We start from the raw sequence: 27,462 nt of genomic DNA, 5'->3' as shown, positions 1-27,462 counted from the left end.
AATGGGGTGGATCTAGTAAGTCTATTGAAAATGTAATCATTTTGATAAAATGTTTTTGCAGGATAAAGATACAGTTGAGGTTGCTCATGAAGGTACTTGCTCTAATGACATTGCAGTATGAAATATAAGGATAAATCATAGTATAATATAAATTAATACAGATTTCTCTTGGTAATAGATGCCGTATACGTCTGATTACTCCAATATTCTTTGCAATCTTGTTCGAGATGAGTGCAATAGGATTTTTCCAAGTGAGAATTTAATCAATCATAACACCTAAAAATTTAATTACCGTAACTATTTTCAAAATGTTATTGGAAATATGAACATTTAGAAGGGCGTTAGTAGCTTGTTGGTTTCTATAGGGGAAAATAACATGTATGAACTTTTGTTTATATTAAGTGATAATTTGTTGGCCTTGAACCAGGTGTCAACCTTGATCAATTCCATGTTCATTGGTGGATTTTATCATATGGGGACAGATAATTTGTGCTGATTACAAATAATATAATATATTACAAATAATAGCACTGACCAAAACACCTGCAGAAATACTGCAGGAATGACATAGCAGCAGTTAAATGCAGCCTTCTGTAAGCTTTAAATATCCACTGGGCTTACATCTACATCAAAACACAACAATAAAAAACAGTTTTCTGAACTTATCAATATGACTCTGTCCTTCACAGGATAAGTAAAATGGATCACTGCAAAAATTCAAAATCTTAACAAGAATATTTGTCTTATTTCTAGTTAAAATGTCTCATTTTAGTAAAAAAATCTCATTACACTTAAAACAAGACTCATCACTGGAAAAAACAACAATTTTCACCTGTTTCAAGTAGATTTTCACTTAAAATAAGTAGAAAAATCTGCCAGTGGAACAAGATTTTTTGCTTGTAAGAAGATAAATCTTGTCGCACTGGCAGATTTTCCTACTTATTTCAAGTAAAAATGTACTTGAAACAGGTGAAAATTGTCAAATTGTTATTTTTCTGGTGTTATTTTTCTGGTGATGACTCTAAATGTTGAAATAGCAGTAAAACCACATTCATTGATGAAATGACATAAGGGATGGAAAGGGAGGATGGCAGTTTTATAGGGGGGATGATTTTGACCATTTTTATTTCAGGGGGGATGCCATCCCCCCTCATCCCCCCTCAACTCCAGTACTGATTGTTACCAGATAAAAAAAAATGTTGGCGTCATCTGCAAACAGAATAAAAAGACTGTAGTACATGACTGTTGTTTGAGCAGAGCTCTGGACGGACGCCAGGAGGGGGCGTGTCCTTCCTGCAGGGGGCGGGGCCAGAGGTGGGTGTGTGTCTCTCAGCTGATGCGCGTATCAACCGACCGACTCCATCATCAGCATCCGACGCTGCTGACAGCATCGAAGACAGCATCCCTCATAGAAAACGGGCCACGGAAGCAGAACAATTCAAAGCCCCGGGCCGAGCAGGACCGAAAAAAAAACTGTTAACAGGGGGCTGCCATCTTACAGACCGCCAAGATGCAAAATAGTGAGTAGCCTTTGATGATGGAGCGCCAGGATACTACCATCGGTAAATCAAAGCTGCTGCATGATACGTCGTCAATGTCAATGACGCTCTGCGTTTGGATCTAGATTATGATGATGATGAGGATGATGATGGTGATGATGATTAATTTTTAATTCGGCGAGGGTAGTGCGATATCTGTTTTTTGTCGCAGGCCTAACGAGTATTTGTTTGGGAGCGCAGTGGATGGAGGGTTTGATGCGGATGCTGCTAAAGCCGCCCTTGCCGCGCAGGGATGCAGAGAAAAGGGAGAGCGGAGGAGTCGTGAGGGGAGGGGATGGAGGAGAGCAGCTCATACATACCCACTGTATTTTACTACTACTACTATTCACCCGAGTGGAAGTAAACCTCTCGTAAATGGGCTGCGAAGGGGAGGTGCACTGACATAACTGCATGTCTGTCCATGGAACATTAGGATTTCGGAAGTGGTGCCTAAATTGTGAATGCACTTAAATGCTTTGCCACTTGGTGTATCAGATGGCTCCTGATTACACTCATAAATATATAAACATCATGATCATCTTGTCCACACATGTATATTTATGCACAACAAGCTGAAATGAAGGCAAAATACAGGCAATAAACCTTTTTCTTCGTGGAGGTTGTAGGCCTACTTTATAGGGATCTTAATAGTATTTTTGCTGTTACCAGAAAGGAGGCCCTGAACGTCTATTTGTTCACAAATGCAGGAGCTGCTGATGACAAACAAAAAATTGTCCCAAGATGGACTCAGATGGAGATGCAATATAGTCTACATCCTAAAACCTTGTATACCGCCAACGTGTGAATTTAGAGGTGCTCCTAACACTCAGAAACACCTTTCAGTGGGTCGCTTATCTTAACATTTCTCAGTGTAATGCAGTGTGAAATCTTAAACATGAGAAAAGGCTTAAAGCTCTCTACCAAAAAGTTTTTTTTTCTCCCACTCTGAAGAAAGTAAAAATGTGAAACACAAAAACATGTGAAAGGCTAACTGACTTCTCCACACATTTATCAATATTATAATAGTGTGTCTTGAAAACATTGCTGCAAAGTGTGCAGCACTCCAGATTTGATAGGTAAAAGCACTCATGTGCCGTGTCAGGTCATCATGGATTAAAACAAGTTTCAAGACAGGTTTCAAATATGTGTTTGCTTTTGCAGCTGTAGAGCTGCTGCTGGATTGATTTAGTTTACCGTGAGAAGTGTTTCTGGCGTTTTGTTCACTACGATATGTGAAAAAGCAGAAACAGCTGCAAAACAAGAATCAGAAAAACATGCAGAGGGAACCTGAAAGATAGTTGATCCTTGCACACTCAACAAAAATATAAATGGAATTCAATTCAATTCAATTCAAAATACTTTATTAATCCCTAAAGGGAAAGTCTTAAGTGAGTCTAAATATTGTGTTAAAAACAAACGTGTGAATATGCTCCATATTAACAGTATTGCAAGGGTTTAGATATTATCTGTGAGACTACAACTTTTAAACAGATAAAATGTGAGAAACGCTAACTTTTTTGTTTTTATAGGTTTTTTTATAGAAAATTACCGAGCTAATTTTCAAATAATCCAATCAACAGCTGCGTATACAGCTTTTTTTACCCAGTTGATGATCCAGACTGGAGTATGACAATACATTTCAACAGCACCGTGAAATGATGTGAGGTTGAAACAATTTCACCTCATTTTAATTTAAATTTAGATAGATTTGCAACTGCATAGTTTGTTGAATTTTACTACTTAGACTGAGTTACAGAGATTTTATTTTTAGTTTGTGGCGTGTTTAGAGCTGGATTGTATGGCTTTTAAATTCATATACACCACTCCTGACTACTGCATAAACGTAAATCCTTCAGTTCTGTTCGGGTCATAAAGAGTTTCGTTCAAAAATGAGTCTCTTAAAAAAAATAACTTTGGTCCAGTCCAGCTTAAAACTGGTCTCTCATAAGACGTATATCAGTGGTTTGTGTTTGCTGTATCGTCCCACAGCATCATCCTTAAACCCAAATCCCAGTAAATCATTGGATTTATGTTATTTAAGGTTTATTTCCGTTTGACCACAATTATATGGCTTTTGGGAAGACATCACCTATAGGCTATGCACACATTTCAAAAATACACACAGGATTTGAAATGGTTAACTTATTTTAAAGATATTATTCTGAAACTCTATTATATGAGGAAGTAGAACCGATTTTACAAAAACACTCGATTTCTATTTAATGTGCCATGGATAAAAATGATCTTTACAAGCTTCAGGAAATGTAACATTTATTGCAGAGGTTGTTGTTATAAATGATATTTCACACACATACACACACAAATTATTTTAAAAACATCAGGTCGTAATTTTCTAGCTCAATGATGCCTATTGTTGCAGAATGTTATCTGTTTTTGCATCGTTTTATACGAGACACTTTTACATGACACAATTCAATATTCAGAAGTTAGTTGGAAACTTTTACCTTTAAAGTCCATATATGATAAGGCTATTCCAAAAAAAGGAAAGATTTTGGCATTAAACTGAAGAGCAAGTTGTATTTTCACACGGTATTTATCCACATGCGCTACTGTTGGATGTCCAGACTTATCTTTCTGACCTTTTCAGTTTTACCACGGTACGAGGACCACACTGCTCCTGCATGTGGGCTGAAGTCTGTTCTGCATCTGTTTATTGTATAACTAGTCATTATGCAATTACAATCTTGTATAACGGCTTTCGTTTTTCTGTGTTCCTCTAGTGTGTGTGCCCCCACTACCTGCATTAGGTTGTGATGACCCACACTACTGCCAAATGTATCTGTGACCCTCCCAAATCCTGACTCCTAACCTCTAATCCCTGACCTTTGACCTCCACTATGGGCAGTGTTGGCAGTGGGGTGGCAGGAGAGCAGGAGTTTGCCATGAAGTCCGTGGGCACGAGGACCACCCTGCCCCGAGCTCCTCCTCTCTCTCGCCGTTGCCCTGCCGACCGCAGCTGCAGCGCAGAGCGCCTGCCACGCCCTCCGGCGACTATATCAGATGGGACGGCGTCTAGCGATGAGCGAGGGAGTGTTAGTATCGGGACTGGGACCTGCACCGGGACAGACCGGCCCACGGAGACGGCCTCCTCCACCCACACCGAGTGTACCATGACCGCGCCCTCCAACAACAACCAGTTGGATTGTGGCAACATGGCTGGCAGGAGGGAGTGGGAAAGGCAACGTGAGAGGGGGAGAGACCGGGACCGGGACCGAGACTGGGACCGGGAAAGGTTAGAGAGGGAGCGCGAGAGAGAGAGGAACCGGGAGAGGGAGAGGGAACGAGTGGAGAGGGAGAGGCTGGAGCGGGAGAGGGAGCGGGAGAGGGAGAGGGCCAGGGAGAGAGAAAGAGAGAGAATAGAGAGGGAGAAGATAGAAAGAGAGCGGGAACGAGAGAGGGAGAGAGAGCGGGAGCGTGAGAGGGAGAGGCTGGAGAATGAGAGGATGGAGCGAGAGAGAGACAGGGAGATGCAGGCGGCAGGTTTAGACGTTTGTGGAAACCTTGTAGGTCGAGGGGCAAGCGAGAAGAACAGCATCGGCATGAACCACCACCACGGCAGAGAGATGGCCACCGCCAGAAACAGCAGCGAGAACAATCCGGGCAGCCATAACCCCCCGAACCACAACCCACCCAAGATCATGCCCGTATCAGGAAAACTGGAGCAGGTATTTCAACATTTGAGACAGTTGCCCCCAAGCAAAGATCACCAAGGACGATTACCATTATGAAGTGTTTATATTATGTTGACATTCATAATGTATGTAGTTCAGCTGAGAGTTGAATGAAATGAGTGAAATGACCCATGCAAAAGTAAGTGAACCCATGGTTGCATTTTTGTCACATTAGTGAAAACTGAAATTCATGACCCAAAAGGATTAAAAAAAAAAAAACAGTGTCTATGGCAGTGCTACAAGGGAAAAAGCCACAGTTTCCCATCCACAGTTTGTTAGTGCTGAAAACGTCAAGATAAAAGAGCTTTGTATATTGATTTGCAGACAAGATGAAACCAAAGTGTCTCTTTCAGGTTTAATTGAAAACTGTCATGTTAGGCTAAAGGAAAACACAGCATTCACAGTAGCATAAGAGCAGTTTCAAACATAGCGGTAGAATTATGGTCGGGGCCTAATTTATTACACTTGAGCTAACTTGGACAAGTAACCATTATTGTTTTCATCCTTCATCATAACAGCAAAATCTGGGCAAAAATGTTATGTCTTAAATGATTCAGAAGGACAAAACTCCTTAGAATAGAAGTAATTTTTTCGCCAATTCAGTTTTCTTAGGTTAATCCAGTGTAAGTGTTCATACAAGAAAACTCACTGAGATCCAACAGTTGCATTTGTTCTGTCCAGATAAATGGATTAATCTTAGTAGCAGATGCTGACGCGCGATGGGTCACAAAAAAAAGCTTCACATACTTTTGTGACAAATGTAATCGTCCATGACCTTCCATGGAAAAAGAATGACATGACATACTGTATAGGCCTTTATATATATTTTACTCTTTTGTATTTGTCCTGCTATTCTCGTGGAGACCAAAATAGCAAAAGGCAAAGTATAAAAAAAACAGTTAAATAAATTCCAAATAATTTTATTACAAAAAAGATTCAAACAGACTTTATTTGGCTTTTTGCAGTTTGAAGAAGCTGAAAGGAGCAATTCATTTTTTTTTTGCTTTTTTTTCATTCCACTCCAGTAAGAACTGTAAACTTGAGTGACTTCCGACATTCATCATCTCGTAATAAACCATAAATAGCAGCACCGACCAAAAACATTTCCTTTGACACTTGTATACACTTGGCACATGCTGACTATAAGAATTAGATCCTTAAGAAATCCAATCTGCATAATCTGCAGTATTGACAGATATATCATAATACATGTTAAGAATATTCAGGAATGCACCAAAATGCTGAAGTTTGTCAATGAACACCCCTTATAGCAGTGGTTCTCGACTGGTCTGGCTTCGGGACACACCATCACTCCTCAATGATAAACCTCTACCCAAAGCGAGGAAAGTTTTCAGGATCTCAAATGTATTTAAATCAAATATGGCACAGTTTAAACCTCAGATTGTGCAGAATTAAAAGTGCTTTCATGCCAAAACATGAAATAAAAAAGTGCAACAACTGAGACGTAGTTCTAAAAAGACTTAAAAGTGTGTAGCTTTACCTTTGCCTGAGGCAAAAACTCACAACCCACTGAAAACGAGTCCACAATCCTCTCATGGGTCCCATGAGACGTGCCAGTTGAGAATCATTGGCCTGTAGTGTACGCTAATGTATCTCTTATTCACCTTTTACTGTCTCTCTTTCCTTCATCCTTTTGTTTTACAGGCAATGCAGAGCAACTCTGGCCTCGTTCGTCCCTCCGCTTTCAAGCCGGTGGTTCCCAAGAGCTTCCACTCCATGCAGAACCTGGTGGGCCAGGTGGGAGGGGCTGGGAGTGAGGGAAAGACTGACGCTAGGGGTGAAGGGTACGCTGACAGCAGATTAGGCAGGAGAGGCAGAGATGGAGGAGGAGGAGGAGAGACGGGGGAAGTACCAGAGGCCCTGCTCCTGGACCAGGACAGCCCAGTTAGGCTCAGCAGGAGTGAGGGAGGGGGAAACGGTAATGAAGTGGTTCAGGGAGGGATGTCAGATTCAGGGAGAAACTCCCTAACCAGCCTGCCTACCTACACAGGCTCTGGGTCTGGTTGTGGCCCCCCTGCAGTGCTGGGGCCACTCAGTGCTTCCACGAGCCACATCAACAGACTGGGCATGGTCGGGGCCGCTGCAGCCCTGGAGAAGATGGACAAGCCCGGGTACCAGGTAGGAGAGCCATTGTTTCTCCCTTAGCCTGGCGTCTAATGCACCCAGCTGTCAGAGGTGTCAAGTAACAAAGTACAAATACTTTGTTACCTTATTTAAGTAGAAATTTTGGTTATCTATACTTCACTGGAGTCATTATTTTTCAGACGACTTTTTACTTTTACTCCTTACATTTTCACGCAATTATCTGTACTTTTTACTCCTTACATTTTAAAAACAGCCTCGTTACTCTATTTCATTTCGCCCTTTAAATAAAAACTATCCAGTTAAATTGCTCCATCCGGATAGAGTGAATTTGGTTGTGGTTGTTTCAGATGTTCTTGTCCAGTTTTGTTCTTACATCCGTTCCCTCAGATTCCTGCAACTAAACTTGGATGTACATTCCAATAAAGGTTAGGATAAATGATAACATGCCTCTGAAGTTTGACTTTTTGCACCATTACAATACTTATAGGCAACTAGTCATCATATCTTCTGCTCTCTGAAACACATGTTAATGCTCAATAGTACACATATATGGTTCTTTAATATATTTGCATTATACTAAGATGCATTCATTTTCAATGGCTTTTGTCCTTAATGGCTTTTCCCCCCTTACATTACTTTTACTTTTATACTTTAAGTAGTTTTGAAACCAGGACTTTTATACTTTTACTTGAGTAAAAAACTTGAGTTGATACTTCAACTTCTACAGGAGTATTTTTAAACTCTAGTATCTATACTTCTACCTGAGTAATGAATGTGAATACTTTTGACACCTCTGCCAGCTGTTATCAGGCTTGATGTTTCATAATCATCACCATCTAATCATAATGGGGTTCTCCTCTGCAGAACGGACTCAGCGCCTCAGACAGCGGCCGGTCGTCCTCAGGGAAGAGCTCCTCATCTTATCAGAGGCTGAGCCACCTGAGTGATGCTCCAGCACCTCTGCGGCCCTCCCCCTCCTCCGACGACATCATCCAGGACCTCGAGGACCGCCTGTGGGAGAAGGAGCAAGAGGTCAGAGGCTGCTCACAAATGCTAATTTGGCAGGTGTTTTGTTGGTACTCAGTCTAAAAGAGAAGAGAGCTGGCAAGGTCACTTGGATATTTTTTGTTTCATTTCCACATTTTTATTGAGTTTGTATTCCTCCTGATTTAACTGTCTTAGTGGCTGCTGATTTCTCTTCTTCTCTTTCGACCAGGTGCAGCATATGCGCAGAAACTTAGACCAAAGTGAGGCAGCAATCATCCAGGTGTTTGAGGAGAAGCAGCGCGTTTGGGAGCGACAGATGGACGAGCTGAGACAGAACTACGCTTCTCGCCTGCAGCAGGTGACTTTAATATATACTTTTACAGAACAAAATAGAAAGATGATGCACTTTGTTGTCCTTTGCTAACGTCTTTACTATATACAACCTGTGTGAAATTGAAAAAAAAAAAGCTAAAACATCTAAAAAATATATCTAATGGAAAGTAGTTTATACCGAAGGGATAACCTCTGACTGGCATATTAATCAATTTAAATGCCAAATCCAGATTTTTTAAAGAGATTAAATGGTTGACTGCTTCTGGGATCTACTCATAAAAGATTACATTCTTAAAAATTAAAAGTATGCTAAAGTGTGTAGCGGCCACTTACCTTTGTATGATTTTAGTCGCTTAGTTATGTATATTATCTTGTTCCGACTCATGTTCTATGTGTTTCCTTATGTTTAATAAAACCTTAATGGATTACACAATACTCATGCTTTGGGTTCTACAACATTTATTTAAACATCTTCCAAAATAAGTTCCAGTGCAAACATATTATCCACAAACCCATCTAGGATCAAAGACCAGTCCAATACTCATGTGATGTCTGATATGTTGATAATTTGTTTGCTTACAACATGGTCAAAAACTCACATCAATCCCAGCTCCAGTAGCTTCCTTAATTACACACCCAACTTTAAGGTCTATAACACCCTAAAAGAAAAGTCTTATTGCATATGTGCAATGACTATCCACAATTTACAGTCTACCTTACACTAAACAATAATTATACTCAGCTCATAAAGACATATGGCAAAGAACATATAATATAAGGTACAAATTAGAAGGATTAATTAGGAACATCAAAGTGAAACAAAAATATATTGTTACGGGTTTTCAAATAAAAATGTGTCATAAAACATCTTTCTACAATGACAGATATAAAATATTTAAAACGGCTGCAATTCTTCCAAAGAACAGAAGTCCCAGTAAGTTCACCCCAATATGAGATCATGCTGTACTGAGAAAAATAACAACAAATTCAAGTGCTACCCTACAGCTCAGGGTCAAAGGCCACAGTTAGCTTGTTAAAAGTTAACGTTCACAACAGTGCAATTAGAAAAAAAATATGGAAAGGCTGCCGAAGGCTCCCTGTAAAAAGAACCCAGCGGCATGGCTTCAGTTTGCAAAGTTGAAATTGAACAGACCAAAATATTTCTGGAACAATGTTCGTTGGACAATTAGGACAAAAGTGGAGATGTTTGGCCACAAACTGAACACAGTATACCATAACATTAAAAAAAAAAAAAAGCCTTGTTCCAACTGTCAAGCATTATAACGCAGGTTCATGCTTATCTTCAGTCAAAAGACCCAAGACCACCACAGAACGGCTAAAAGCCAAAAGAATGAACATGTTACAATGGGTTGGTCAAAGTCAAGACCTCAACCTGACTGAAATGATGTCGCAGGACCTTAAGAGAGCTTTATATAAATAAATATTCACTGACCTAAAAGGACTGAAACAACATTCTTTCACAATGATGTGTGAGACTGATAACGTAAGGAAAAATACTACTTCAAGTTACTGCTCTGCTAGCAGAGTCATAGGGTATATTCAGTTTTTCAACACACTGGATCCACATTTTGACTTCATTTTTCTTAAAAGTGACACAGTATTATCGCCATGAGCTGTATTGTAATTGTAACACCTGGTGAGGACCAGGTGATTGTTATCATATTCTGTTACATAAAACTTTCGAGGTGACAGAGGGTATTTGTACTGTTTCACATCCACACATACAGTAGTTTGAAATAGAAACCTACCCTGTACGTGAATGTTCTTCTACAGGTTACTCGGCGGGCTCAGCGCTCCCAAACAGCCTTGCAGGCCCAGATAACCCGCCTGTCCCAGGACAAGAGGAGGCTCCAGGAGGAGATGGCAGCTCTGCTGGCGCAGAGGGAGGAGTTGGAGAGAAAGTGTCTGGATTACAGGAAGGAGCAGGCTGACATCCTGCCTCGTCTGGAGGAGACCAAGTGGGAGGTGAGTTATGACCGTGAGTTTGTGCACTTCCATAGTTTAGTAAAATGGCATCAGCCCCACTTCAAGTAGATTGAACAGGTGAGATTTCAGCACAGGAGTAAAAAGCTTGTTCGTCAGGGATTTAAGAATAAAATAAAGAGGCTGAGAGATGAGCTGAACTTGTTTTGGAGATGATATTCTGAAAGACTCAAGAGAAATCATTTTGAAGTAGTAATGAAAAAATAAATAGTTTGGATAGTTAAAACAGACTATTGTAATCTGTTTGTCAGAATTGTATCATATTATTGTATGTTCAAACTTTATAATCGATTTTAAACCACACTCAACATGGACAATACAGACAGAAGACAAGATATTATGCCTCAGTTCATTTCAATTCAAATTCATAAGATATCAATTTTTGCCTTAGAAATCCTTCACCAAACACTGTGTGACCAAAGCTACTAATGTTAAGGTCAGAAAAATAGAAGGAACCAAAAATGTCCAGACTGTCACCGTTCTCACTGCTAAACACGGAGGACATCGAGTGTGTTTTCTCTGTTAAATATGTGTAAAAAACAATGAAACAAAGACATTTTGGAAATAACTCCCCAGTGTCAAAGAGCCCGATCTCAGTCTTAAATATGGGCTAATTTTACAAAGTAATGGTCCAAACTAAACATTCAAGAATACCCAGAGGGTATGGAAGAATACAGACTTTTCTTTGAGTGAGTTCCTTGCAATCAGACCTTTGTGGAGAGTGTCAGGATTGCCAGGATATGGACCAGAATGCAGAAGACTGCAGGGGAAAACGTTTCTTTTTCTTTAACTTACAGCATTACAAAAGCAGGGAACCCAACATACAATGAAAAACATTTTTGAAATAAGACATGTAGCAAAGCAAACCAGTTAACACACAAAAAAGCAGTTAAGGCAAAAACAAAGACAAAGCTATAAACTGAGTTTTAATAAGAGTCACAAAAGAAAAATAAATACTAATCCAGGAAAACCCAGAAGGTGAACAAAACAAACCCCCTGATACCACAGCAGCGAAACACATCACAAAACGAGAAGAGAAAAACACAAGAAAACTAAAACGCCACATCATGAAAGTTTCTTTCCCAAAGCCATCACCTTCCTAAACACGCATCTGACCATCATCACATGGAAATCTTTTGTGCATTACAAAACTTTTTTTTTCTTACATATTTATATTTTACTTATCTCACTCTGCAATTCAAATAATTGCAGAGTTTTCAGTCTAAATTATGAATAATCTCAGTGGCAATATAAATGGTATCTGTGTTATTCTAGCTGTACAATTACATGGAACATCTATTCTAACTTATTCCAGAGGAAAATGCCACAGTCTCTCTGTTTCTTTGCAACCCACCTGTATCTACTGAGTTGGAGTGTATTTAATGCTAAATGTACCACTCACACATTCTTTGTGCGGTAGGTGTGTCAGAAAGCAGGTGAGATCTCCCTGCTGAAGCAGCAGCTGAGGGAGAGCCAGGCTGAAGTGACCCAGCGAGCTGGAGAGATGGTGGCCCTCCGAGGCCAGCTGAAGGAGCTCAACGCCCAGCTGAGGGAGCGGGAGGAAGTCATGCTGGGCCTGAAGGATTCCTACAGCTCCAAGAGCGTGGAACTGGAGAAGTGTGAGGTAGAGCTGAGGAGGACTCTGTCCGAGGTGAGTTAAAGCACAATCGACTCGAGATTTAGAGTGGAAAAATAGCAACAAAACGAAAAAAATGCAAACAATTACAAGTCTTTTATTGTCAGTCTTTCAGTCATTTCAAAAGCAGTGGTCATACCCCTCATACAATGCATGAAAATAACCTCACACTGCAGGAACTGAAGTTTGCAGAATTATCAGGCTATGATGAAAAGGTTGCAGAGAAAAAAAAGAATTGGTCAGCTGCCTTTGGTCTGCAAAATGTGCAATGGAGTGATTATACTCTAGACCAGTAAGGAAATGATTTACAACAAGAGAGCTTGCAGGATTGAGATGTTTACCACTAAATCTAGATTACTGACCATTTAATCCATAAAATCCTTTGGAGAGATTTCAAAAACTTGGCTAGTAGTCCAGGGCAAATTGGGGATTGGGAAGAATGATATATAACAGCTGCAACATTTCTTTTTTATGCCAAATGAGCTTATGAGCAACATCACTTTCAGAAACATGCCTGCATGCTTGTCAAATGTCATTCGCTATCAGAGGACATTGAATTTTAAACTGATACATCTGGATTTGCTTGAGTTTTTCTATAATATGCTTGCTTATATCTTTTTTTTCTGTGACAGGTGTCGATCCTGAGGGAGAAACTGGGTGTATTTGAGGCAGAGGTGCTGAGTTTAAAGCGTGCTCTGAATGAAGCGGCCAGAGGGGCAGAAGTTGTTGTAAGCCCTAACCTAGCTGCTGCGGGGCTGTTGCCACCATGGGGAGGAGTGCATTGCCCCCGAAACCCAAATGAACCTTCAACAAACTCCCTCACTCCCACATCTGACACTCTCCTGAGTCTTCAGAGCGATGAAGCCAAAGCCCAAAGGCAGGAAGCTCAAAGACAGGAGAGGCAGCAGCGCGAGGAGGCCCAGTGGCGCGATGTGCAGCACAGGCAAGATGCCCACATGCAGCAGGACATCCAAATGCGTCAGGACTCGCAGCTTCGACCGGAGGCCCAGTTTCGTCAGGAGGCTCACCTCCGCCACGAGGCCCAGATACGTCAAGAAGCACAGCTGCGTCAAGAAGCGCAGCTCCGTCAGGAGGCCCAGCTCCGCCACGAGGCTCAAATGCGTCAAGAGGCGCAGATACGTCACGAAAACCAACTCTGCCAGGACGTACAATTGCGTCAGGAAGGCCATCAGCCGCAGCGAACACCAGAGGGTCACTGGGATGAAGCGGGAGAGCTGCGCAGGCAGCTCGAGCAGCTGCAGGCCACGTTACGCCTAGAGCGGCAGCAACGAGAGCGTCAGGCCCTCAACTTTGACCAGGAACGACACACCTGGCAAGACGAGAAGGAACGGGTTTTGAAATATCAGGCACAACTGCAGCTTAGCTACGTGGAAACACTGCAGAAGAACCAAGCTCTGGAAAAACGCATGAGCCAGCTGGGAGCCAAACAAACTACAGCCTGCACCACGACCACTATTACCAATACCACCACGTCCCCCACCTCCTCAAATTCTCCACCGCTGCCATTGGCCCTGTCATCTCTGTCTCCTCAGCTTCCTCCTTCGCTTTCTGGTCCTCCCTCCCTCTCTGGTCCTCCCTCCCTCTCTGGTCCTCCCTCCCTCTCTGGTCCTCCTTCCCTCTCTGGTCCTCCTTCTCTCTCGGGACCTCCTTCTCTCTCTGTATCATCCTCCCTCTCTGGCCCTCCTTCTCTCTCTGGCCCCATTGCCCTCACCCTCTCCCCACCCTGTGAAGACCAAAAGGGTCCTCCTTCCCTCCACCAGCTGGCCCCGCCCTGGGCCGGACCCTCACGCTTGGAGAGGATAGAGTCAACAGAGATATAGCGCCCCATTAAAACAAATGTTCCATTTCTGTCCACTAATAGTGGCAAGGCCTCTCAAACACCACTTCATCATCCAGCAGGAAAAGACACAGAACATGATAAAAATAAATCAGTCTAGTTGCAAAGCAACTATAAATACCAAACAGCCACAAATGCCGAGCGCTAAATGCAACATTATTAATAAAAAGCAGGAAGCTGAACAACTCATTCTATCACAAATTTTTCAACCTCTTAAAAAAAAACCTTTCCGTCACCAGTCGCACACCACAAATTCTTACATCGTCAGTGTTTTTGAAAAGTGTACCACACTGATGGGCAAGCAGAAAAATGAAATATTAAATGACAATGTTAAAATGACCACACATATACATGTGTCATTTGATGCCCATCCTAGAAAAGGACCAAGACAATCAGGGATATTGTCAAAAAAGATCAAAAAAATATAAAGTGGTATTTATTCATTGTAAGTCTGTGTCACTGGTTATGTAAAAGTAGAATTAGTGATCAGAGATGTGATGTTACCTTCCATTTTTGGCCAGAGAGCGCCTTACTTCATTCTTATTCCCTGCATGAATAAGTGAGAAACTGATGCTGGGAATAGATTAAAAAAAATATATATATGAAGTGTCAGTGTAATTGTTATTTTCAGTGCTTTAATTATAAAATCAGCAAAACAGTTACACAACAAAGCAACTATATAGCTCGGCTAAATCTTTTAAATACCAGCAAATGTTGACCTCAAAGGGCACACACACTGATTCTCAATTCAGTTTTCAAGGCATTTCATGCACAGGGGTCCAACATACACGACCCATTTAAACATGTTATCAAGAACAACAGAGTTTATATTTTCTACAAATTGAATTTAAATAAGTATCTTGAACAGATAATCAGCCCCAACTGGACATAGGTTACATTTTTGGGAGTAAGAGGACCTGGTATACACTTTTCACTTCAGATTCTCCGCAGTGACTAAAAAAAATGAACACTAGGGGTCATTGGAGCTCTTATAAAGAGCAACTACTTCTCCTCTTTGCTGCGAAGAGAACATGAATGGATGCACACAATTTGAATTTAATTATAATGATAATTGTGTCTTGTGCATTGACCGCTATCAAACTGGAGAGCTCAGTCAGTATCCCCGAAGTGAAAAATTTTATAGAATGTATGATATACTAGAAGAAAAGAAATACTTATAATAGTTATAGATTGTAAATGTATGTATGTGCGGGTGAGAGAGCGTGCAAGAGTGTATGCATGTGTCTATACATATGAAAAGCTTCAGCTTAAGAGATTGAGGATGGAGGGACCAGTGGCAATACAAGTGGAGATATATTAAGAGAAAAGTACAGTAAAATGTACGTCAAAGCTTGTCAGACTGAAATTTTAAACAGTGGGTGTGTGTATATCCTGGAAGACTCTGGCTTTCTTCTGTACAGTTCATTGAGACAAAGCAGCCGAGAAGGAAGTTTAAAAAGAAATCTGAAATGTGGGGAGTCTGCCTCCTTAAAGAAGCGCATTCAGGCTAACTGCACTATGTAGTGTCCTACTCAAGTTATGATTTACAGTAGACTCTGATGTGAATATCATGGCTTTTATATGTGTTGTTTACGCCAGCATTAAAAAAAATGTTGCTCAAGAATATTAACTTATCTCTAAGGTATTACATAGTATTATCTTTATTACTGTTATTATATTATGATGAAATGACAGAGAAATTATGTGCCATTTGAGCTTTCCTTTGTGTGTTTTTTTGTTTTGTTTTGTTTGCTTTTTTTTTACTGTGTAGGTAGCCGGTTGGCTGACCGTTACGGTGCAATCATAGCAATCTTGTCCAAAAATGATGTTCCTTTTGATGTAGGTGATGTAGTTACAGTATTGCATTGTTTAGAGAACAAAACTGATTTTATCCATGTTTCAAATTTATTGTTTGCATTTATGTTACTAGTACTGCTTTATTAAAACTGATCATTTGTTTAAAATGCAGCAGAACTAATAAAGATATGTGAATAATTCAGCACTTTACGTCTGTGGGCAGATCATTTGTCACTGTCAAATGACAGATCAAAAGACACATAAGTTGCCTTGGCAAAAATAAAGAAATCGATACAAATTATGGAATGTGTAAAACATTTCATTTAGCCACCTTTATTTTGGATCAAGACAAGATTATGCAATATTTTCACACATGTACGTATCTATATATAGTAAGCATATATATATATATATATATATATATATATGTGTGTGTGTGTGTGTATATACATACTTATTTCTGTGAGTAGCAGTGTTAAATCTTGACTAGTATATGTGTTGCCACTGCAAATGGCTTCTCCGTCACATCCAAGAGGCTCTGATTAGTCTTTACTTTGTAGGTTTGTGAAATATTATTGTCATGGTTCCTGAACCACTCTTTTCACAGTCTGAGCTCAATGAATCATGATTTTGTCATCTTGAAATGTTGAGATATGCCCTTGTAATCCGGGAAGAAAAAATATTTATGAATAGAAAAAGCCTAGTCATTCAGGTAGTTAACTGGCATAATTTTGAGGCACATAATGATACTTGACTAATTGAAAATAACAACATATTATAACACCTTCAGCTGGTTAGTTTGCTAATTAGTAAGAGTGACAGACAGCAAACTTTTACCGCGGTTGAATTGGTTTGATATTGGATATTGGATATTCGACATTAACACCCATAAAACTTGTGATACATACCACTGATTTTTGTCAAACCACTTGTGATGTGTTCATGGTCATCTAGACTATATATCACAAAACAGTAATTATTAAAAAATCATATATATCGGCATATATATGGGCTGATTTAAAAATCATATATATGGGCTGATTTAAAAATCATATATATGGGCTGATTTAATGTGGTTTAATGAATTCAACACCCATAAAACTTGTGATACATACCACTGATTTTGGTCATATTTCTTGTGATGTGTTCATGGTCATCTAGACTATATATCACAAGAGAGTAATTATTATAAAATCATATTATGGGCTGATTTAATGTGGTTTAATGAATTCAACACCCATAAAACTTGTGATACATAACACCGATTGTTTTCATTAAACCTCATTAAATCAGCCCATAATATGATTTTATAATAATTACTCTCTTGTGATATATAGTCTAGATGACCATGAACACATCACAAGTGGTTTGACCAAAATCAGTGGTATGTATCACAAGTTTTATGGGTATTGAATAATATCCAATATCCAATATCAAACCAATTCAACGCGGTCAAACTTTTTAGCCCGTGAGTAAATAGGTGTCATTGAAAAATAAAAACCTGCTTCCAATCCACATTCAATCGGCAATTTAGTAATGAATACATAAATATCAAAGAAACATAAACTGTATTAAGAATACTATATAATTCACTCACGCCTGCTGCACCCATTAAAAATCTAATTACTACGATACAAACTTTGACCCTTCTCGGCTTCCGTAGACTGGTTGTTTTTAGCCTTTAGCTACAAGGTAGCAGCTGAAAACACCCACCAACATTTACTCAGGAGAGAAATCAAAGATAGCAGGTAAGAATAAAGTGTCATTTTAGACGCGTTAGCCTTCCAGATGATGTGAACATGATTGGTATAATGATCCACTGCAGAAATTCAGACTAATTGGGGAACAGCGAGCAGATGCTGGAGAGGATGAGCTCTGGGAGAAACTGATGGAAACGTGTTGTTTCATGGTGTTGTCGTGAGTTTAAACTAAATTATCAGCATCATGAGTGTACTTTTAGTGGTAGCGTCATTGCTGAAAGGTCTTGTTTTTTTGGGAGGGTTTTTTTGTCTTCAGTTTTAAATCACAATTGAGTCCATCACAGAAAACTCAAATCATTTTAGCAAACTATTTAACGCTTTTATTGTCAGAATCTGTGATTCACCCGGTTACCTTTTCATTGAATCAACCAATTGTCCTGCAATACCCTCAGATTAGTTGTTTGGTCAAACTAAAAGTTCAAAATCCCATTTGAATTACTTAGCAACCAATGAAGCAGAATATAATCACATTTGAAAGCTTTCAACTGGCAATTGGTAGAATAATTGATTGTAAAAATAATAAATACACATTTAATTAACAAATCATTATGCAAGGTAAGTGTCTGTTTATTGTTATAAACTTTTTTTTTATATTCCAAAACCTCCAGATACTAACTTTAAAGTGAAACAATTCTGCAGTGGCAGCTTGTTGCAGTTGCTCTATCAAAGGGCTTATTTTTATATTGCTGATATATTATACTGACAGCTTGTCCTAACTGCATGCGAGCGTCCGACTGTCGCGCCGCACTGCGTGGAATCGGACGCGCTCTGTCCACACTGAACGCGTTATCGCCCCCCACGTTCTACCACGTTCTTTTGATTGACAGCTGAGACTCGCCTTTTAAAAGGCTGATTTAGGGTCTGCGTTACACCAACGCAGACCTTATGGCGTAGGGTACGCGGCGCACTCACCAAACGCTGCGCGTCGCCGCATTACCTACGCCGTAGGCTACGCCGTCGATTTTACGCGGAACCATAAATCTGCCTTTATTCACCCGCCCGAGACTCGCCTTTTATTCTCCCCACCAACCGCCCGTGCGCTCCCTTTTCCAGCTCTCTGTCCATCTCCCTCCAGCAGCTGCCACTTTATTGAGGTTTTTGTAGTGAAATGAAGAGGAATCATAGAGATAACTTATCATTTCAACTAACTGGATCAGCCGTTCCTCATCATGACTGTTTCCTACAGCGCTTTCAACCGGCTTTTAACGCAGGCGGCAGGAAGAAAATAGAAGCAGGTCTAACGTCCGACCAAAGTGGGGAAAAAATGAACACAATAACGGCGGATGTGGGGAAAAGCAGAAGACACGAGAAATGATCAAATAGGTACCAGATCTTGTTGGATCTGGCACAAATTAAGCCCTATAATAAGATTAAGATAAGATTCTTATTATATCTTATTATTTTATCAGAACCTTCCAGCCTGGCGATCTCCCTCCAGCAGCTGCCACTTTATTGAGGTTCTTGTATTGAAATGACTGTTTCCTACAGCGCTTTACACTTTTTTTTTCCAACTTTCAACCGGCTTTCAACGCGACCGACGGGAAGAAAATAGAAGCAGGGCGTGCGACAAAAGTCCAGCTCAAAACGGCGCGCCGCGTCGCGCCGCGTCGCTCGCATGCAGTGTAGACAGTGCAAATAAAAAATAAAGCAATGGAATTGTTTTTGACGCTGACGCTCGCTCGCGTCGCATGCAGTGTGGACACGGTGTGAGCTTTTTCTAATGAAATTGTGACATTACAAACATTTTTCCAAGATGTTTCTACCCCAATCTGCCTGGATTACATCCACTGGTAATTCTTCCACTTTTAAAAATTGATTATAATATATACTTGACAACAGAAAGAGCTTTCTGAAGACCATCTAATAAACAGAAAAAGACCTCAAATGCAGATGACTAGAAGATGACAGCTCAAGCATGTAGTGCAAAAAGAAAGATGTTCCTGCCTTTTGCCCCTTGAATGTCATGGGTAGTGCAAGTTCCCTCGGAGGTGTGATGGATGAATCATTGATGAGACACAGTGGGAATATTGTATTCTTTGAGATATGGCTAGAGGAGCATGATCTGGGCTCCACAGGGATTATGGACAAAGGAACAGAAGTGGAGCAGTTGTGCTTTCTTTTCTTGTTACCCTTAAACCTGGAAAAAGGAGCAACTCTGCACCCCAGAAATTGAAATGAAAGTTTCTATTCATGCTGTCTACTTGGAGAGTTCACCTGCAGTATTACCTGACAGTGCTGCATGTGATGTCGTTGCCACAGTTGTTGCCAGGCAACAAAGGCAATGCTCCAATGCATTCATCATAAACTGGAGATTTCAGACACCCTTACTATGCGACTACTATCCATTTCTCACCTTATGTTTATTTAAATTTACACTGCAACAGTATTGTTTCCCTTTGGGAACTATTAAAGTATTATTCAATTAATTAAAACAGATGCAAATACTCATTTTTGAGATATTAAAAAAACATTATGCATTGCATTTTTCTTGCTGGTGAATTATTTTTCTTTCTGAATTGCTATTGATTTCATTAATCTATACTACAATCGGTGTTAAAACGGTATAGTTTTCTGATGTTGAATTTTATTGCGTGAACGTGCCCGACATAGAAGTGTAATGAAGTCAATATCTTTAATTATTTATTTTACATTTTAAGAAGCAACAGTAGTGTGTACTTTATTTCTTGGAGTCTCTTAAAATCAGCAGTCACAAATGAATTGATGCTAATTGAACTTATTCTAATATAAGGTCAAAGGGATTGTGATTTATATTGCAGACAACTTCTGAGACATTACTGAACAAGTGTGTTCACTGAATGCATCACTTTGCTTGACCCTTGAACTGTAGGAGATGTAAGGTACTGTACAGCTCTAACATCAGTCTCTGTCTTTGCAGGTTTGAAAATATGGTTGTGAATCTCTGTCAGCCACACTTTGAGACAACAGTTCATTGCAACAAGGTGACATGTTTATAGATATAACTGAATAACTTTCCTAATATTTTTACTGTGCTCATTGCTTTGACAACAGCTCTGATAATTTTACTGCAAAAGTAATGAAACACCCATGTGACTCAGAAAATGTAGTGAGATAAAACAAAAAGGTGTTGAATATTACTTTTATTTGTTTATTTTATTTCTTCACATAAAGTACGCAACTATGATTTTTTTCACATTTTTATTTTTTCTTGTCTGCTTAATGTAATTTTTTACATACATTAATTTTGTTTTTCCATTTCAGACCTGCTTTACTTTACTTAAGCTGTCTGGCATAGGAAACACCAAGCTATGAGACATTTCAACTAAGAACCTGCCCCATCATGATCATAAAGACTCCCCTGTCAGTGGCTAGAGCAGGGTTTGATATGGTTTTGGGGGCTCTGTCTGCATTTTTGCAGATCCAGGGCTATTCATACAAGATAGGCTGGCAGATGGTGAGGAGATATTCACTTAATGTGGCAGAAAGTGGTCTGGTTAGAAATTGCCCAGATTCCTTTGCCCTGCCTTTTAAAGTGTGCAAGAGTCGTAATTTTCATTACAAGAATCTCCACATGTTCTCTATTGGGAAGAGGTCAGGACTGCAGGCAGGCCAGCGCAGTATTAGTGCCCTCTCCTTCCTCTGCATTGTGTAATTAATGCAGAAAACTGTGTTGATCATTTTGTTGAAAACTGGATGGGCATCCCATCAAAAGATGTTGTTTTCACGGTTGCATTTGTTGCTCTTAAATCTTGCAACACCTTTGACATTTCGATCCAGAGTCCACACCACCCATTTCTTCCCAAAAAAAGGAGTACCGGTACTACTTTGTTGTCCTACATACTGCAAGTTTTTAAAATAACCACTTGCCCATATGCTTATATCGAGGGCCGAAGAACATAACCTCCTTCTGAAAATTTCACTTTTTTGGGAAAACACAAAAAACTGTGTTTAATGCTATTTTGTTTTAAGGATACCTATATGGGTGGAAATAACGTACAGACAGGCTGATTAGGTGCAGCCCACCTTGTGATGTCATCTAAAGTGAAAAACACCAGTCAGACAATTTTGCAGATAGGAGGTTATGTTCTTAGGCCCTCGATATGAGCTATTGAGTAATGACGGACCCTGATGCAATGCTGCCTGAAGGATCAGAAATCATGGGTGTCCAGCTTAGGCTTTTGCCCTTGCTCTTTACACACTGAAACGTATAATGACTCCTGTCATCATCTTATGATAGTTTTCACAGTAGACTGATTTCTTCCCTTCCCTTTTTCTTTTTTTTTTTTTGAGGAAGAGTTTTTAGAGATTTCAGTGATTTCCTTACCCGTTAATAACCAGGTGGAAGGCATTTGCCCATCTTTACTCTTTTTGCTCTTCACTCAGCCTTTCTTAATGCAAATAAAAAGTAATCATTGCAATCACTTTTTGACATCACCTAGTTGAAATAACTTCATTAGTTTTTCTTTCACCTCCTGACTACAAATAAACCGGCCCTGTACCAACTTTTTTTAGAATATGTTGCAGGCCCAAAATTCAAAAATGGATGTATATTAACAAATAAAGTAAAGTTAATTTGAAAAAAAAAAAACATGAAATATCATTGATTTATACTCTCTGCAAAGACACAAGTACATGTATTAAACAAAAGTACAAAGTATATGTAAAAATCTCTTCTTTTTTCATTTTCTGTATTATTCGCTCTTGTTATATTGGTTCGTTTTACAGAAATAAAACAATCCAAAGTATAAGATTCTTTTCTTGGTGACAAGATAACCCTTTACTCTGTTTGTTCCATAAAAGTTTATATTTTTCATTTCTGTCATGATATAACTAAGAAACATGGACATGAAAGAACACAGGATGTTAAGGACAAAGTTGAAGTAGAGGACAGTGTTACGTGGGAGACTGAATCACAACTGTCCTTGCTCTTTTTATCCATGTTCTGTAATTTTATCATGGCTGTATTTTCTTCACAGTCCACCAAGAAAATCAGATTTATTTATTTTTTTAAATCTATTTACAATTGCCCTCTCTTTGTTTTTGTTTCAAAATGTTATCCAGTTTTACTATTAACATGACAGCTCTTCTTGCATTTGAGATTATGTAAAGCATCTATGCTGCCACGTGTATTTTCATGTCCTTCTGTTGAATTTAAAGGCAAAAAAAAGACAACCAAAAATGTAAACATTTCTTAAGCTTAAGCATCTCTTCAGTTAATTTTGTTCATTTGGATTTTTTTTAATTTTTCCTCTTCTTTTTTTAATCTAAAGCTGTGTGCAGATGGTTACGATGTAACAAACCTTGTGTCACCTGATCCTGCTCTTCGGAGGCGGGGCTTTAAACTTGAATACTTTCTACGTCCACCACTGCAGGTAAGATGATGCTGCAGAACGTTTCAGATGCTATTTGATTTTATTTTTTTTTAAATTTATTTTAAAGCCCCTTGTGAACCACATCATATTACATGTGTTCATAATAGCTGGTTTTGGGGTGTTGAATGAGTAGCCTCACTTAAAAGTCAGTTTGTAGGAACAATATTTACTACTTAGGTTCATCAGCATACAGAATAAATGACAGTTTGCAACTAAATAAATGGATTCTTCTTGTGTCGACCGTCTTGGGTAGCCACTTCTTCTGAAAAGTGGTCAAAGTGGACCCTGTGGTCACTATTGGAGAACACTACCTTACCCAATTTGACTTATTAATAAGTTTAATGCTGTAGCTCTATAAATTCAGTCAATATCTATACAATATTTCTGACCACAAGAAGTGTCCATGATCCTTGTACCCTTGTAAAATATTGATGATAATAAAAAAAACTTTTCTTTGATTTTTTTTGTTTCATGTGTTTGTTTTTTTAATCTTTTCCCCTCAGGTGACATTAAAGTTCGGCTTCCAGGTGGAGCTGTGCAGGGTGGATTTGGAGCTGTGGCCATGGGGAATGGACCTAGGACAGGCCTGCAAGAAACTGGAGATCAGCACCACCTCTGAACGGGTTGAGCGAACGGACCACAAGAAGGTGCAGCTGAAGGACCAGGATGACAAGAACCAACACAAACATCAAAAGGGTGGAAATAAATCTCAGCAGACTAATGGCCATCGGTGGACGCAGCTTTCCCAACAGTGGGCTGAGCCTCAACAGACGGGCAGAGCCTTCAATTGTCAGTCAAACGCTGAATCCAATTGTGAGCCAGAGTTTAAGCTGGTAGGTCGTTGTGAAGTTAGGGAAGAAACACAAGTCTGTTTCACTTCTTCACATTTTCAGCCCCGGGCACCGTTCCGTTCCCCTCCACCTCCAGCACCTGCAGACTGTCGGCAGGTGGAGCTCTGGAGTCGGGGGCTGCCCTCGTTGGGCGCGGTGACACAGCTCCGTGTGACTGTGCCGTACGGGGGTTCGGCATCATCTCTGGGTCTCAAAGCTTTGACTGTGTGGGGTCAACCTTCTCGCTTCTGCCCCACAAAAGAAGTGGAGAGGATCAGAATAATCCATGAGGGCAGTAAAAGACAACTGCAGCGACCTGCTTTTTTTGCACTTTCTGACAGACAAACCACGCGGCCGCCTGAGTCACCGCAAACACCAAGGTGCAGAATGTTGGAAAATACTAAGTTTTCACATTCTTGTTAGCCTCCCTAAATGTACATTTTTATAATAATATAGCAGGTTCTTGCTTTTTCTTTTTCTAACAGCGTTTCCATACCAGAAGATTTCCTTGATCCACTAACACAGGAAGTGATGATGCTGCCCATGCTGCTTCCCGGTGGGGTGTCGGTGGACACCACCACCTTGGATGAGTACCAGAAGAGGGAAGCGTCTTGGGGCCGACAGCCTAACGATCCCTTCACCGGCGTCCCCTTCACTTCCGTATCCTACCCTCTGCCCAACCCTCAGCTGAAAGGCCGCATCGACCACTTTCTCCTGCAGACGGGCATCACGAGGAGGGACGGGGTGGTGGGGAGACAGGACCAAGGAGAGAATCCACAAGCCTCCAGACTTGTAACCTCCGTCATACATGGACAGTCCCAGAAGTGTCCTGGTCTCATTACAAGTTCAGCAAACTGCTATCAACTCAGTTCTGATGGTTCAGTCCAGCAAGAAAGTTCATTATCAAATACTCAGAATTCCACATCAGAGGTCCAGTTTCTTTCCACAGATAAGTTAGACAGAAGAGAACAAAGTCCAGGTGACATTTCTAAAGAATCAGACAAACTATTAACAACCATAAATGAGCTGGAACCTCAAACAAAACGACTAAAAAAAGATTCAGTTTCAGGTGAGTATAACACATTTTGTTTTAAAATATGATATAAAGTTACTTCCCTCAGCTTTGTTCTTCCCAACTTACTATTGCACCCCAGGTGGTGTATCACCAATGTTCTTGGAATCAGCTGCTGACGTAGCTTTTTGACTGCATTGTTTTAACTATGTGGCTGTCTCATTAGTGTTCATTGCTTAAAAGTTCATGTGTTAGGAATTTCAATCTGTGGCCACAGATTTGTAAATCAAAACGGTCGGCCCTCTGCAGGGTTTTAACGTCAGGGTTTTGCACCACTCAGATTTCTTTAAACTTTTGCCAAAGTAGGTGTGTAAAGTTTCGTTTAGTAGGTATTTCCTCTCTACAGTGAAATTTAGAGAGAGGAAAATAAAAAATATGGCCATATATGTAACAGAAAAGAGCCCTCAAGTATTTTCTACCATTTTCTGGCTGTGTTTATCATTTTTCCCTCTAATTTCTTGGATATCTTTTGTGCCATTGCTGTACATCTTCAGGCCCCAGCTGCAGCTCTCACGAGCAGCGTTTGTCAGCTAGTCTGGACGAGGCCCTCCTCTCCGCCCTGAGGGGCCGGCCCTCCTTCACCGCAAACTTGACCCATAACAAAGAGGCTGCCTCTGATCCCGACCCACCCAAGACCCAGCAGTGCCAAAGTTCAGGCCTCCCCGGAACCTCCACAGGTATGATCCGTCCCTTCATGAGATATTAAGAGATAAGATAAGATATTCCTTTATTAGTCCCACAGTGGGGAAATTTGCAGTGTACAGCAGCAAGGGGGATAGTGCAAAACAAGAGGCATCAATAGAAATGATAATAATACAGTAATAATATCAGAGTATGACACATAGAATATATATATTGAAAGCAGGACAGTAACTAGTTGATTCTCAGTGGTTAAACCTTCTTACATAAAGCATCAAATCTTTCCCACAGATTCATCTTAAATCACCTGCTACATAATCTGAATCTAAGATCATGATTCCACAGAATAAGTTGTAGAGTTTGGAAAACAGCAATCAAAATCAGTTTGAAAGATATACATTTTGAGCTTGGAAGTTATATTTGGTTTTTTTTTAATAAGATTTAAACCTCACTGTTTCTCTGAGAAGTAATAGAAGTATCTGGAAATGTATTGTTTGATTCATTATTCTGTAGTTTAATTCAACTTCCAAAACAAATAAGTGATCAAAATTTCAGTTACTGAGAAAACATATGCAAGTAGAAAAATTGGCTCTTATAAACTCGTGACTCATACTCAGCACAATTTAGATGAAGATATTTACAAAAAAAAAGTTTTTATTGATTATAAATAAACAGATTAAAGCCTGAGACTTAAATAAAAACTATGAGCTGGTGTGTCCACATTTGTTTTTTAAAGAAAAATAATTTAAAGCAAAATTATTAGTTTACAGTAATGTTACTTAAAATTATATATAAAACTGTTTTCTTTTATGAAGGAGTTAATCAGCTCAGTTTAATATTAGCAGAAGCTGTCGCTTCGACCACCATTGCCCAGACTTACTTACTTACTTACTAACATACTACATAAAAACTGAAAACCCTAAATGTCAAACAGCCATTTCTTTGTTGTCTTACCAGGTGAGGTGTGCTCGGGGTGTTCCTCTTCAGTCTCCGTTTACTCGACATCGTCCTCATCCATCTACCGTCTGATCTGCGGTCACCTGTTGTGTCGTACCTGCCTGCAGAAACGATCAAAACTGCCAAACTCTTCCGTTGCGTCAACACCGGGTCGTGTTTTCTGTCCTACCTGTAAAAGCCCAACCACACGCAGTGACATCATGCGTGTGCATCATTGACAGATGAGACGAGACAAGGTGACGCATTGAAGCAAAGGTGTATTTGATTTCAAATGTTTAAGAAAAACTGAATGTTGTGATCCAAGGCTTGTTGTATAAGTTTGTATTATTTTTTCATTAAAAGCTAATTGGAAGAAAATTGATGCATGGATGGATGGATGGATCTATTAAAGGTGCATTTTGAGGCTTTTGTAAAATTGTATTCCTTTATTTATTTTTTAAAATCTTTTTATTGGTATTTTTGAGCAATAACAAAATGGTAAAAACACAGATATCAGAACCAACCCTATCAAGTATGCCATTTTTTTAAACCCCAATTGCATGGCTGTACAAAATAATATATAGATTTGCAGAAAAAAAAAAAAGAACGCCAAACAAAACAAAGGAAAAACTACAGTACAATCTTACAATAAAAAAATATTGGGTAGTAATAAATAATAAAGTAACCAGGACATTAGAGGCACAGCCCTGTGCACACAACCCTGTGTGGGTGTGTCCTAAACCCAATTCAGATTATTGCTCATCCCAATTCAATACTTGCAGCCTATCATAATAAACTAAGAAGGAGAGCCATATTTTGCGAAACTTCACCAGGGAGATTCTCAGCGTGAATTTGATCTTTTCTAATTTTATGTATAACAGAACATCCTTAATCCATCTGCTATGTGTGAGGGGGGGCGGGTG

General features: G+C 39.8%; 2 protein-coding genes across 2 annotated transcripts; both read left to right on the top strand.

The window, feature by feature from the left end:
* Positions 1–1,371: 1,371 nt before the first annotated feature.
* lzts3b (leucine zipper, putative tumor suppressor family member 3b) lies at positions 1,372–16,084 on the top strand. Its single transcript, XM_061730246.1, has 8 exons — positions 1,372–1,562; positions 4,280–5,224; positions 6,896–7,369; positions 8,201–8,368; positions 8,553–8,681; positions 10,451–10,642; positions 12,081–12,311; positions 12,929–16,084. The coding sequence occupies exons 2-8, from the start codon at positions 4,397–4,399 to the stop codon at positions 14,135–14,137; spliced, it is 3,231 nt and encodes a 1,076-aa protein (XP_061586230.1). The 5' UTR covers positions 1,372–1,562; positions 4,280–4,396; the 3' UTR covers positions 14,138–16,084.
* A 4,519-nt stretch (positions 16,085–20,603) lies between these two features.
* Positions 20,604–26,965, top strand: ubox5 (U-box domain containing 5). Its single transcript, XM_061730043.1, has 6 exons — positions 20,604–20,671; positions 22,961–23,062; positions 23,566–24,272; positions 24,378–24,961; positions 25,459–25,641; positions 26,561–26,965. Exons 1-6 carry the CDS (start codon positions 20,618–20,620, stop codon positions 26,776–26,778), a joined length of 1,848 nt encoding a protein of 615 aa, XP_061586027.1. The 5' UTR covers positions 20,604–20,617; the 3' UTR covers positions 26,779–26,965.
* The last annotated feature ends 497 nt before the right edge of the window (positions 26,966–27,462 follow it).

The sequence above is a fragment of the Cololabis saira genome, chromosome 9 (genome assembly GCF_033807715.1).
Source record: "Cololabis saira isolate AMF1-May2022 chromosome 9, fColSai1.1, whole genome shotgun sequence".
Lineage (NCBI taxonomy): Eukaryota > Metazoa > Chordata > Actinopteri > Beloniformes > Belonidae > Cololabis > Cololabis saira.
This window is presented reverse-complemented; position numbering and strand designations above follow the sequence as displayed.